The sequence below is a fragment of the Staurois parvus genome, unplaced genomic scaffold (genome assembly GCF_062004578.1).
Source record: "Staurois parvus isolate SC_StPar_1 unplaced genomic scaffold, SC_StPar_1.0 ptg000425l, whole genome shotgun sequence".
Lineage (NCBI taxonomy): Eukaryota > Metazoa > Chordata > Amphibia > Anura > Ranidae > Staurois > Staurois parvus.
In genome coordinates this window covers 3,822,770-3,836,934 of record NW_028318221.1, presented here as the reverse complement: position 1 = coordinate 3,836,934, position 14,165 = coordinate 3,822,770, and the positions used below count along the sequence as shown (strand labels likewise).

At 40.8% G+C, this 14,165-nt stretch overlaps 1 protein-coding gene across 1 annotated transcript in view; it reads left to right on the top strand.

Annotated features, from left to right (window-relative positions):
* The window catches only part of MKNK2 (MAPK interacting serine/threonine kinase 2), a 140,717-nt gene that overhangs the window by 76,171 nt on the left and 50,381 nt on the right, over window positions 1-14,165 (top strand). The window contains exons 4-7 of the mRNA XM_089687446.1: window positions 2,748-2,849; window positions 7,694-7,791; window positions 12,262-12,341; window positions 12,436-12,509. Coding sequence (XP_089543572.1) covers window positions 2,748-2,849; window positions 7,694-7,791; window positions 12,262-12,341; window positions 12,436-12,509 — 354 coding nt within the window. The remainder of the gene's footprint in view (window positions 1-2,747; window positions 2,850-7,693; window positions 7,792-12,261; window positions 12,342-12,435; window positions 12,510-14,165) is intronic.

The window sequence follows — 14,165 nt, the reverse complement described above, 5'->3', positions numbered from 1 at the left end:
ACATGATTACTTGCTGCCTAATACATCCCACTGACTTTCAGATGCTATTGTAACAAGACAATCAATGTTATTGACTTAACCTGTCAGTGGTCATAAAGTTATGGGTGATCGCTGTGTTGGGCTTAATGTTCCTTGTCTGTTACCGGCCATGTTACTATGTACTTTGACTTTTTTTGTTTCTGTATAACTTAAAAGATGTCCATACAAATTCAATGGCACTAAAAAAAAATCATGGGTGCCAGGGGTACTAGGCAAAGTTGTCCGCTTTCCCCCATACTTTTTATCTTAGCCTTGGAAACGTTGGCAGAAGCTATTCGTATGCATCCTGATATTAAGGGGATTGATGTGGCTGGCTCCCAACATAGGTTGTCTCTGTTCGCAGATGATATACTGTTGTCAATCACGAATCTTTGCCAAATTTACTTGCGGTTCTGGATTCCTTTGCAATTCTTTTGGGTCTTCATGTCAATCCTGCCAAATCAAAAGCTATGTCAATTACTCTCCTACCATCACTTTTGGCTACTTTGAAACATTCGTTCCCTTTTCAATGGCTCTCGGCCCTACCATATCTAGGAATTAAGCTCACCCCGACATATGACAGACTATACCGGGCTAATTTCCCCACTGTCTTCCACGAGCTGACCGAGATGTTGTCCTCCTGGTCTCATTACCCAATTTCATGGTTCGGCAGAATCAATGCAATCCGTATGATCTATCTCCCTAAATTATTGTATTTATCTTGCGTTTCACCAGTTCCTGTTCCTTCGCATATATGCGTATCCATCAGCGAAAACTTTTGTCCTTCATTTGGAGTTCTTCTCGACCCAGAATTAGTAAATATATCTTATTGCACGAAGGAGTGAGGGTGTGTTATCTGTCCCAAATCTCCAGTCTTATTATCTGGCAGCTAATATTTCCCCCCTAGCTCATATTCATGCATCTCACCATTTCCCCTTTTGGGCTGCTGTAGATTTGTTGGACTCCCATCCGATACCACTCTCTTCCTTGCCGTGGCTTCCTTTTTCTCATCGCCCATCAACCCTTAGCCCGACGCTGACGCTTTCACTTCGACTTTGGGATTCTATTAAATATTCCGCTGGCCTTTTTTCTGCCCATCTACCGTTGTTACGTCTGTTACATAACCCGTTATTCCCTCCAGGTCGGGACAATCCTAGGCAGTTTGCCTAGTGGCAAACACATGGTTTTTATGATGTACATTCGCTGCTATCTCCTACTCGAATACTTACCTTTGAAACTCTGCGCTCTTCCTATAATATCCCTTTACGGGAACACTTTGGTTACCTTCAACTCCGTCACTTTATTAATACACTAATACGGACGCACTCGGGACCTTACCATCTGTCCCCCTTTGAAAGCCAGTGCAGACATAGACCCCATGCTTCGGGTCTGATTTCCTTGGTTTACTCTTCCATTATTTCTTATAGAACTCCTCCGGTTCGTTCCTATCATCAGCGTTGGCAGTCGGAACTTGGGGGGACTTTGGATCAACAGGATTGGCGGACCATGACCCAAGCATTATCTAAATGTTCTAGGAATGTCATCATTCTCGAAAATGCCTACAAAATTCTTTATCGATGGTATTATACGCCTGCTCGTCTAGCTAATTTTATCCCTATATATTCCCTGGCTTGTTTTCGGGGGTGCCAACAATTGGGTACTATGGTCCACATCTGGTGGACTTGCCCTAAGGTTAGCAGATTGTGGATTAGGGTTTATGCCCTTCTCCGCACTATGCTTCACAGACATTAAGCGTAACCCGTACAAAGCGCTCCTATTTAAACCACTGGAGGGCCTTCTCCGTCCTGAATGGCAGCTGGCATCACATCTATTTATGGCTACTAAATTGACAATTGCGAGGGCTTGGAAGACTCCTCTCCTCAGCTTTGAGGCTGTCAAAAACCGGATGAACTTCATAATGGTTAATGAAAAACTGCCGGCTATACTGTTGGATACCCATACAAAATTCCTGCAGATATGGCGTACCTGGCTGGATACAGCCCAACCGTTGAGATTTGACCAATCCCTTCTGTCGGTATGAGGATCGATTCTGTTGTGGTCGCCCTGGAGCCCTTTTGTGATTTGTTTTTGTCTTTTTGTTTTTCTTTTTATGTTTTGTCTTTGTCCTCATCTTTTCATTGATTTTCCTTCTCTAGTCTTCTGTCCAATCTGTTCTTATGCCAATTGTAATGATTGTGATCATTGCTCTGTGTGCTACATCTGCAATACTACCTATGCAACCTGGACTCTTTTGTGAGCCCAATGTCTGGAATATATATTAACATTTGGAGAGGCTTCATTTCATGCCTCTCCTGTTTTCTATACGCTGATGTAGCAAAACTTTCTCTTAGAGTTTGCATTGTCTTTGACCTCCAAATGTTTGCTCATCGTCTCCCCCCTACTCCCTTTTTTCTCCTCCCCTTCCCAGTCTTCTCTTCCATCGCACTTAAATATTCAGTTAATGCTTATGTTTCTACCAGTACATGCTCTGAAATATTTCTCAATTGCCCTGTATGTCTCATATTTGTTGGTCAATGAAATTGTTTCTCGAATGTTTGTTTATCTCTGCTTATTCTATAATAAAACCCTTTGTAAAAGAAAAAAAAAATCATGGGACACAATGGTGTCCTTTTGATATATTTTGTTTAGGCATTCATTGTCTTCAAGATTGAAGAGACCACTATATTTGACCTTTTTTCAATATAACATTATGTTTGTTCCTCCCAAAGAGTTGCCATCTAGTGCTCCCATTGATATTCCTGATGCCAAAAAGAGAACAAAGAAGAAAAAGCGATGCAGAGCAACAGACAGCTTTTCTGGACGATTTGAAGGTCATTATTTCATTTAAAAAATACATTTCATAGAGATAATATACGTACATATGTGAAATAAATTGTATATATAGTGTAAGCGTCTATTTTTCGCACAAGTATACTGAGAACAAAGTTAAAGGACTCAAATACATTTCACCTATTCAGTTATTTATTACAGGTTATTTATTAAAGGTTCACTTACAAAAAAAAAACCAAGCCTATCATACTTGCCTGCTCTTTGCAATGGTTTTAGTTCTGCTAGTATACCTAACAACCCCATCCCCCAGACTGACCGTGCTGCTGACCAAAGATGCCCCTGTGTTCCTTCATCCAGAGTGAGGGCACTCTGAATACAAGAGGTTTGTCATTGGCCAGATCACCAGGTGAAAACGGGGAAAAAGCCTAAACAATAAAAATAATGCAACCACCACATCTAATGATTGGTAAGCTGCTATAGATTACATTTTTGGTTTTGGGTTTAATACTGATTTAAGTGCCATACACAAAGGTAATGACCCTAGGCAAGCAAGCTAATCTGTCAAAGATTGCTTAACCACTTCTGGCCTGGCCTATAGTAATATGACGACCGGGCGAACCACTCGTACGTCTGGGAGGGCATCATATGCGCGTGCCCCGAGAGCTGCGCTGTGGCGAGATCTGTCACCGCTGTGTCCGTCGGACACGGCCGATGACAGATCTGTGAATCAGCCCAGTTGTCAGTACCATGTGACCTGCTGCGACCAATCACAGCAGGTCACATGACAGTTGTATACACTGGATGGCTTCCTTTCATGACAAGTGTGTCTAGCTGTGAATGGTCACAGTGATCACATGCACAGGCTGGGCCAGTCACAGCATATCTGTGTCGTGTGATTAGCCGTGACTAATCACAACAAAAAAAAGCTGAATTAATCGATTTCATTCAGTTAAATGCTTGCTTATAGCAAAGAAATTCTTTGCTATAAGCAATCAAATTCTGTAAAAAAACAAAAATACTAATCACTTCCCCAAAGTAGTACAATGTTACTATGGTAACATTGTACTACTTTGGTCATAGTATAATATGAAAACAAAATCTTAAAAAAAGAGAAAAACATTTAATAAAAATTAAAAAAATAATGAAAAATAAAAATAAATTGAAAATTATAAAAAAAAGTTTTTTATACTTTCACCAGTCAGTGTCCCTGATCACCGCCACACCAGTTATATGATGACACTGTACTGTACTGCACTGGTGACAGTATGTAAAAAAAAAAATTGTGAAAATAATTTTTTTAATTTCTTAATTTTCTGAAAAATTATGGCAAAAAAATTACAACTTCAAAAAACTCTCCATGCCACTTATGAAATGTGTCGGACTGTCTACTTTGCAAAAAAGGGGTTATTTGGAGGATATCTGTACTGTTCTGACATTTTTGGGCCTCAAGAAATTAGATTGGTCGTCAGTACTTCAGGGTTGATCAATTTTCAGATATATACCATAGTTTGTGAACTCTATAACTTTCAAACAGACTGAATAATAAACACTGATTTGGGTTATTTTCACCAAAGAAATGCAGCAGAATACATCTTGGCCTAAATTATTTTTATTACACTGTTCAACAAATTTTTATTTTTTGCCAGTTTTGGAAACAAAAGGATCCATTTCTTAATGAATTTCACATTCTGAGTTCAAATATAACAATGAAATTTGTCAATTGGCTCTAGTTTTTCTGTAAACGGAAAGTTTTCTACTATAGGCGTAATGACTACATAATGCACAATAATTATATAGATAGATGTCTTTCCACAAATATAAAGCAAGTGATATTGACTACATAACAAAGCCTAAATGGCATAATATATTGCATAGGATTACCAAGAAAAATTATAGCCATAAGCTAAGTTGAATCATTTTAATACTTAGGATACTCACTAGTTTTGTCTTCAGTTTGTGTCGGTTTTGCTTCTCTTGGCTTTTCTCTTGTATTCGAGGAAAGGGCTATCTCTTACAACTGCACGTGACTACACGCTTCAGGTTCTTCCTCACTTGACTCAACCACAAAGGATTCTGGTGCTTTAGGAATTGGTAGCCCCTCTCCATGAGGAACTGGACGTATTGCCGATGGAATATTTGGATAGTGCACAGATAACTTTTTCTTCTTATTTAGCCCTTTTACAATTGGAGGCACCATACAAAAGTAACAATTACTAACATGATCTGTTGGCTCTCTCCAAATCATTGGCACAGCGAAAGGCATAGATGCCTTTTTTCCATTCAACCATTGCTCCAGTGCCGTCCCACAAGAATTGCAGCATATATGTGGTGCCCAGCTCTTGTCCTGGTCTCCTATCTTGCAGCCAAAATACAAGTTGTAGGCTTTCTTAATCATTCCTGTTATCCTCCTTTTTTGTGACATAAAAGTTATTTCACCGCAGATATAGCAGAAATTATCTGCTTTATTCACACAAGTTCGAGGCATTACTGAGTAGCCTATATAAGCATAAAACGAAATGTAAAGACGAACTACAATCAGCTACAGATACTGCAGCTTTTATGCAGTGAAGTGATGCAATTAAAGGCTAATATTGCATCATCTCAGTATACATGCAATTTTCTATTGGTCACCAGTATCAATTGCGCAATATGCAGCTGAAGTTGCATCATAATTTTGAATGGCTTACGTCATTAGATGGGTGAATATATCATGGAAACTAGAGCCAATCAACATTTTTTAGGGTCATTTTTGTTTTCAGCACCCCAAAATTATGTAAGATTAGCTAATTTTATGCCCAAAACTTTTTACCTGTTGAACAGTGTTATTTGCAAACTTATAACAGAAACAAAGAAACATTTTTTTTGTTTCAAAATTTTTGGTCTTTTTTTGTTAATTTAGCAGAAAATAAAAACCCCACCAAAAGAAAGCTCTAGTTGTCTGAACAAAATGATAACATTTTAGTTTGGGTACAGTGTTGCATGACTGCGCAATTGTCATTCAAAGTGTGAGAGCGCTGAAACCTGAAAATTGGCCTGGGCAGGAAGGGGGTAAAAGTGCCCTGTATTGAGGTGGTTAAGACAAGTTCATGTTTTCAAATGGCCATCTCAAAGTCCTGACCTTAATCCTGCAAAACGTTTGTGGAAAGATCTGCAGTGAGCACTTCATGCCAGCAGACAGATCAACAGTAACTGAAAATGTTTTGCTTCAGGTATTGCTTCCTGGTAGGGACACACCAGTTAGCATATGTTTCCTACGAAAATAATGTCGCAAACGTGCGCGCCAGAGACTGACACAGTCTGCCATTTTGTTAAGAGTTGTTATTCCCTCATTTTCCTTCCCCCTCCCTTCCTGAGAGGCACAGTGACAGATGTGTGTGTGTTAAAAGTGTCACAGGCCAGATCCCAGCAGGGAGCCACGTGGTGCAGCACTGTCCAAAGAACCTGTGCAATTTCACACCTCGTAAAAAGATAACAGAGCCTTCCCAGGAGTTCAAGGCATTCCCAAGGAGCCCACACCAGATAACATTTTTAAAAGATCCATTTTTCCCCTATGTCTCATCTTGGAATATGAGAGACATACATAAAAGCCGAACATATCATCGGATGGACGATGAGCAAGCGAACAGTTTGATGGGTCACTCGCCTTATCTCGGGCACACAGGAAAGCAGAGAAATAGATCTTGTGAACCATGTAGCATACAACTTCATAATTCATATCTGGTCAATCCTCAGAATTGTCTGCATAATAATCTACCTGCGGGTGGGAGGTCCCTGGTGCAGATGGAAGGTTATGGACCAGAGTATGAGTTAGGAAAGATGTTGGCTCCAGTTTAGGGCTCCGCCTGACGATTCCTCCCTAAACAGGGGATTGGTCTTTTACTTCAGAACCACCCCCTGCTGGGAAACTTTAAAACAGGCTGTCAAGCCTAAGAGTTAAGTTGAAGACATCTCCCATTTTAACATCAATATACTACCTTTCGCTCTGAAACGTGATCTGCTTACATCCAAGGTTTAATGGCAAGTAACTTAACCCTTTAACTTCTCCCTGTTATCTCTTTGCTGTGCTGTGCTGTTTTCTGTATATGTGTATATATATATATATATATCTTAGTTACATCTTCTCTGTAAATATTTTTATTGCACCTGTTTGACCCTTTTAGTAATAAATCTCTCTTTCTGAAAGTGTTGAACTGTTTCTTTAGCTCTTAATTGCAATTTACGAATCCCTGCCTTTAAAGAGACGCTACTGTTTGTTTTAACCCTCTGTATAACAGGCCTGTATTATGACCGGGTTATGCAGTCGATTATATCAACCATTATTTTGTTATAGCTGAACGTCAAGTTTCCTCTTTCTCTGAATATAAAGGAGGTGGTGGCAGTGTGAATGGTTAATTGCCTAATTAACCTGACCCAGTAACAATCGATCCAGGCTGCTGGCAGGTCGATCTGTATTCATTAGCTGGAAAATCGTTGTGCAGGGGGCAGATGGGTGTGGCATTGTTACGCACGTCACATCGCGGTTTTAGGTCGGCTAGCCCTTCGGTCACGAGTTTTGGGGAGAAGGTCTGGGATCTGACGCCGTGATCGTGACATAATAGACGTCGCGATCGTGGGATCGTCGCATGTTGATGGCGGCGATCTTGAGATCTGTGACAAATAAAGCATTTACTTTTTAATTGTTTTGTTGGGCTCTCACTATCTAGATTTAGGACTTGCAGATCTAGGTCCTTATGTAAAAATATTAACGTTTCAGAAGGTTTCACAAACTTTTATGCTCCACTGTTCATGCTACCCTTTTTTGAGTTTTTTACAGTTTATGTGATAGTGACATGTTTACTTCATGATATTCTTAAATAATATGAATGTCCAAATATGCTTTATACAGACATGTACCAGCTGCAAGATGAGGTTCTTGGTGAAGGAGCATATGCCAGAGTCCAAAGCTGCATTAACCTAATCACCAACAAGGAGTATGCTGTGAAGGTGATTGTACAAAACTGACACTGTTTCTTAATTTTTGCTACTTCAACTTCAGTGTTTTTTGTCTTCTGTTAACACATGTGAATTAAAACAAGTCTGTGCTTTGCCCCTGTAGGGAAAGCGATAGGTTAATTTATGGGGGGACGTCTACAGATCAGTTTATACTTATGTTATCTGTCGTAACCCCAGATATGTCATTATTTCACTTTCATGCTGTATGTACTGTGTGTACTCACAGTGGCACATAGCTTTGGCTACAATTTTTTTCAGAATTCAGGATGTGGTTGTGCTGCAAACAGTCCAAACATTTCTTCTCTCTCCCAACCCTTCCTGGAAGTTCTTTCCAACCAATACATGTGACTCCTCACTATAACACTCATAACAGTCTTGATATTAGCCAGGGAAGCCTTGCTTGATCGGCAAAGACAATCTTTCTCAGCCTTTTCTTTACTGTTCAATAGCTGGGTATGGGAAGCATATGACTACTGCCCTTTGTCCCATGTAACAGTGCTGGTGCTTGGCAATTGTTCTGTCTTTCAGGCAGGCAGTACTGTCACATGGGAAGGCATGGCTTGAAGCTTACAAAGGACTAACAGTCTTTGTATCTGTTCTGCCAAACAAAGCAGCAAGAAGAAATACACTGCTCAAAAAAATCAAAGGAACGCTTTCAAAACACAGCAGATCTCAATGAGGAAAAATATCATGCTGGATAGCTATACTGATATGGACTGGGTATTGTGTTAGAAACAGAGGCGGCATCGAATTGACCGAAACATGATATCCCAGAGGTGTTCTATTGGATTTAGGTCAGGCAAGCTTGGGGGCCATTCATTGTTATCAATTTCTGCATCCTCCAGGAACTGCCTGCATACTCTCACCACATGAGGCCAGGCATTGTTGTGCACCAGGAGGAACCCAGGACCCACTGCACCAGCGTAGGGTCTGAGAATGGGTCCAAGGATTTCATCCCGATACCTAATGGCAGTCAGGGTGCTATTGTCTAGCCTGTAGAGGTCTGTGCATCCCTCCATGGATATGCCTCCCCAGACCATCACTGACCCACCACCAAAACAGTCATGCAGAACGATGTTACAGGCAGCATAACGTTCTCCACGGCTTCTCCAGACCTTTTCACGTCTGTCACATGTGCTTAGGGTAAATCTACTCTCATCTGTGAAAAGCACAGGGCGCCAGTGGCGGACTTGCCAATTCTGGTGTTCAGTGGCAAATGCCAATCGAGTTCTGTGGTGCTGGGCAGTGAGCACAGGGCCCACTAGAGGACGTCGGGCGCTTAGGCCATCCTCATGAAGTCTGTTTCTGATTGTTTGATCAGAGACATTCACACTAGTGGCCTGTTGGAGGTCATTTTGTAGGGCTCTGGCAGTACTCATCCTGTTTCTCCTTGCACAACAGAGTAGATACTGGTCCTGCTGATGGGTTAAGGACCTTCAACGGCCCTGTCCAGCTCTCCTAGAGTAACTGCCTGTCTCCTGGAATCTCTTCCATACTCTTGAGACTGTGCTGGGAGACACAGCAAACCTTCTGGCAACGACACGTATTGATGTGCCATCCTGGAGGAGTTGTACTGCCTGTGCAACCTTTGTAGGGTCCAGGTATCACGTCATGCTACCACTTGTGACACTGACCCTAGCCAAATGCAAAACTAGTGGGAAACAGAAAAGATGAGTAGGCAAAAAATGTCAGTGGCCTCCACCTTTAAAACCATTCCTGTTTTGGGGGTTGTCTCATTGTTGCCTATCTAGTGCACATGTTGTTAATTTCATTAACGCCAAACATCATTCAGCTGAAACTAATTAACAATCCCCTCTGCTACTTAATTTACCAAATCAATATCCCAGGAGTTTAATTAACATGATGCAATACTCTGATTAAAAAGTATTTATTTATGCAGTGTATAAATTGCTGGCGGAGGCTCCATCTGAGTGAACCTGTTGCTTTTCCCTGCCTGGGCAAAGCATCAACTTACGTCAAGTGTCTTGTAAAGAATAACTTTAATTTGGGACTTGATAACCCCTGTTTTTTTCCTGAAATGCATTTTTATTATGAAATATACAGTAAGTGCATGCCCACTCTTTTTTTTTTTTTTTTTTTTTTTTTTTTTTTTATCTCTCTAAGGTAAATTATAATTTTGCCTTGCTAGGTTTACAAAATAATCAAATAGAAACCTGGTTGACCTATCATCAAAATTGTAATTTCTCTGTTGTCCATTGAGGGACACAGCTTTATGGTAATAAGAAAGCAATGGTTATGCTGCCGCGTACAGGAGAAAAAGACACTTAAAGCTGATCTCCATGTTTCATTTAACTTTAAATAGTTAATTTGGAACAAGCTGGTTCAAACAAATTACTTGCTTCACCAACAGTTGAAGCCAAGAGCTCTAAACCTGCAGATAAATTCCCCCACCAGTTTCATCACTGGTGGTAGACATTTGATGGTCATCACAGACATTTGGGAATCTCCCATAGCAATTCTTGGATGCTGGAGGTTGTTTCCACAAGGTAATGGCTATTTTGATGTTCTTGTTATCCTCTTGCTATGTTTTTTTTTTTTTGGGGGGGGGGGGGCTAGTTTGCCTGGTTTTTTTTTTGGCGTGTCCATCCCTTTTGCACTGCTTTTAAACTTTCTATTTGTGCTTATTACCATAAAGCTGTGTCTGTCAGTGGACAATTAAGAAAATAAAACTTTTGTACTCAAGGTAAAATCCTTTCCTCAAAGTTTATTCTGGTACACATCTCCCTCCCCTCTTATGCCTTTCTCTTTTTTGAACTGCTTGCATCAACTGGTGTGAGGGGGATAGACTCTGGTGGGGCTGACCTTCAGTTTCTATGTGCCTAGTGTCCATTTCTTCTGTGCACAATAGTATAATCCTTGGTTACTTATTACCATATAACTGTATCCCTCAGTGGTCTCCCAACTAGAATTATTTTATGATACAAAAATATAAGACTGTATTCTCACCCAAAGAGGATGTGGAATTTATAGCTCTGGTTTCTGAGTTTTGCCTTTTGAAATAAAGGTTTTGGTGGTAGAATTATGCTTATGAATGTGTTAGACTTGTTTTTGGCATTGATATCATTATAACAGGTGGACCTCATCTCTGCAAGCAGTAAAGTGAATAACCATACTCTAATCCAATGGTTTCCAAACTGCGGCCCTGGGGCTGGAAGTGGCCCCTTGCTTGCTTTTATCTGGCATTTTTCCTCCCATTGATACAAAACACTGTTATGCCAACTGACACCAACAAAAGAGCACCATTTCTGCCACTGATAGCAATAATGGGGCACTATTCCTCCCAATGATAGGGCACTGTTTCCTCCCTCTAATACCAAATCTGGCAATGTTTACTCCCAATGATGCAAGTAAAATGTCCACTCCCGCTGGCCACAGTATGGCCCCACGAAAATTTGAAGGACAATAAACTGGCCCTTGTTTAGAAAGTTTGGAGACCCCTGCTCTAATACAGTCCATAGATATTTTCAATTTTAGATGGAATTATTCTTTGACAAAATGCCTGCACATCTTGGAATAGACCAGCAATGGGCAAACTACGGCCCGGCGGACCTTTTAATCCGGCCTGCGGAGCGTGATACTGTCAGGATGGCTGTCAGGATGTGTGTAGGCGGGGCAGTGTGACGAACGTGAGGGGAGCTAGGCTCCTCTCACAGTCCGCCCTGAAGACCGGAACGGCGCGGGAACACGGCGAGAGGAACACGCGGAGAAAAGGTAAGTAAATTGACACAGGGGGGACTTGGGGACTTAATATGGGGGATGAATTAATATGGGGAATGAATTACTATAGGGGGGATGAATTACTATAGGGGGGATGAATTACTATGGGGGATGAATTACTATATGGGGGATTAATTACTATGGGGGATGAATTACTATATGGGGGATGAATTACTATGGGGGATGAATTACTATATGGGGGATGAATTACTATGGGGGGTGAATTACTATGCTTACTATGGGGGAATATTACTATACTTACTATGGATGACACATACACATCATTCATCTACTCTTGGTCCAGCCCCCGGGTCCAATATATGAACCCATTGCGGCCCTCAAGTCAAAAAGTTTGCCCACCCCTGGAATAGACCATCATTAGTCATAATGTCTATTGGTTAATTGATGTGATATGGAAGTATAGTGAGTAGCACCCTTGCCTTGCAGCTCTGGATCTGTAGTCTAAAGACACGGTCTTCATAAACTTGGCTTGTTACCCCTTATTACTGTTGGTTTCTCCAGGTATTCTATTTTATCTCCAACAATCCAAAATCATACTTGTAGAATTGAGTGGTAGGGGCATTTGCTTATAAGATTTTTATGGTTTGGGCCTGATGTAAAGTTTCTGAACTCTGTGTAACATGTCTATATGAAATACAAAATGTTTTTGCTTCACTATTTCAAGTTCCTCTTTTGTAAACATCTAAATATTTTGCATCTCAGATCATAGAAAAGAGACCTGGTCATAGCAGAAACAGAGTTTTTAGAGAGGTTGAAATGCTCTATCAGTGTCAAGGTCACAGGTAAGAGTGAATATGATCGTAATAATGCAAAAGGTGACAAGTAGACAATTATGTGGTTGGAACCTACCTCTAACAACCTTTTTGTTTGTCACAGCAATGTCCTTGAACTAATTGAGTTCTTTGAGGAGGAAGAAAAATTCTTCTTGGTGTTTGAGAAGATGTATGGTGGTGAGTGTTCGAGAACATTTTGTGTAATCTCTATTTTCCATGTTATGAGTTGTTACTGATAACCTTGGTAATGTAATGTACAACTGCCACAATGTTGATTTCAGTGAGAAAGCTTCTCATGATTTTACTGCTTTTGGCTTTCAGGCTGCTGCTTTTCAGTAGTTTGTTTTTAACAGCATATTGAAACGTATATTTTTTCCCAATATCCAGCAGGGGAGCCTCAGATCTTTTATGCATCTGACATCTGAGGTTAGGAAAATAAGCCCCTAAGTAAGCCCAGTTTGGAATTTCGGTGAAGAAATAGAATGTCTCTCTCCAGCTCTGCTGGATTAAGATTCTGAACTTGAAGAATCATACAAGATGATCTATTGATTACTGTTGGCAGTTTTACACTGAACCCTCAGATCCTGGATATTCGTTCCAGCCGCCAGCATGAATCTCAGTGTTATATCAAACTTATCAGATTCTGATATTTGCTAAAGTGGCTATCATGCATCACACCTGACCTCCAGATATTCACCACTGTGGACAGTTTGGAGCTCTGTTTTAGATATTTACCTATGCTTTCCTTCTCTATGAGGGGTAATAAGCTGTATTGAGGGGAATGCAGTGTTAAACTGAGCAAGGGCACCAGAGTGGGGTCACTAACATCTCTATTTGCTCTAAGTGCTGTGGCTGGTGAATTAGCCACCTAGGGCACCATTTTGTCATGTCCCTTTGCTAGGGGGGGCACCTCTTCCAGTTCACCTGCCTAGGAGTATAAAGCCCAATACAGATCCTCCTTTGCCAAGGGGAAGAAGACCTTGATTATCTGCTTTTTGCACTATCACCTGCTTCACACCACTGCCTCTTGTACCCATGGACACAGTAAACCATGGGACTGCACCACAGGGACTTTTTGGGAATTTTTAGAAATCGGACAGGCTCTCAGGGACAAAAAAGATACTCTGCTGACAGTGGAAACATTCTAATGGAACGGTATTTACTCCTAAATTTGATATTTGCTACCTATCAGAGAAGAGGACATCACCACCATTGCTTAAATCTTGCCTCAAAAACACAAAAATTATTCCTGTTGCATATCCTGCTTTTCTTAAGGTCTTCTTTTAAGCTGCTGGTTCTGCACTCAGATAAATTTTTACCTTCCTGCCTCAAGACCACATGTCTGAGAGTTTTCCCACCACCTGGTCAATATGGTGTATCAGCTGGTTCAGGGGGTATAAACCAAAATGTAGCTATAATTTCTTTGTTAAAACTTAATAAAAACTTAAAGAAATGTGGTTGCTTGATCCCATCGGTTCTTGTTAAGAAGAGTGAGGGAACTCAAAGAAATTAACTTGAAGGGCATGAGATTAATACTTTTTATGATTTCTCTCAAGAGGTTTAGAGGCAGCAGGCTGGTTTCAGGATGTCAAAAGAGGTTATCCTGCCAGATTGATGGTTTTGTCGCCCTTTTTTTTTACTCGCCCTCTGTGGCCTTTGAGTAGCTTGACCTGTTCCAAAGGTATCAGTGATATTTCTAAAGAGCCCATACCCCTGCCTATGTTTGGGCTCATTGGCAGAAAAACGTGTTTAACGCTTGAGTGCTCATTCCAATGGCCCAAAAAAAAAAAGAATATTCTGGCCAGTGGAATGGATAATAGCTCAAATGCTGCA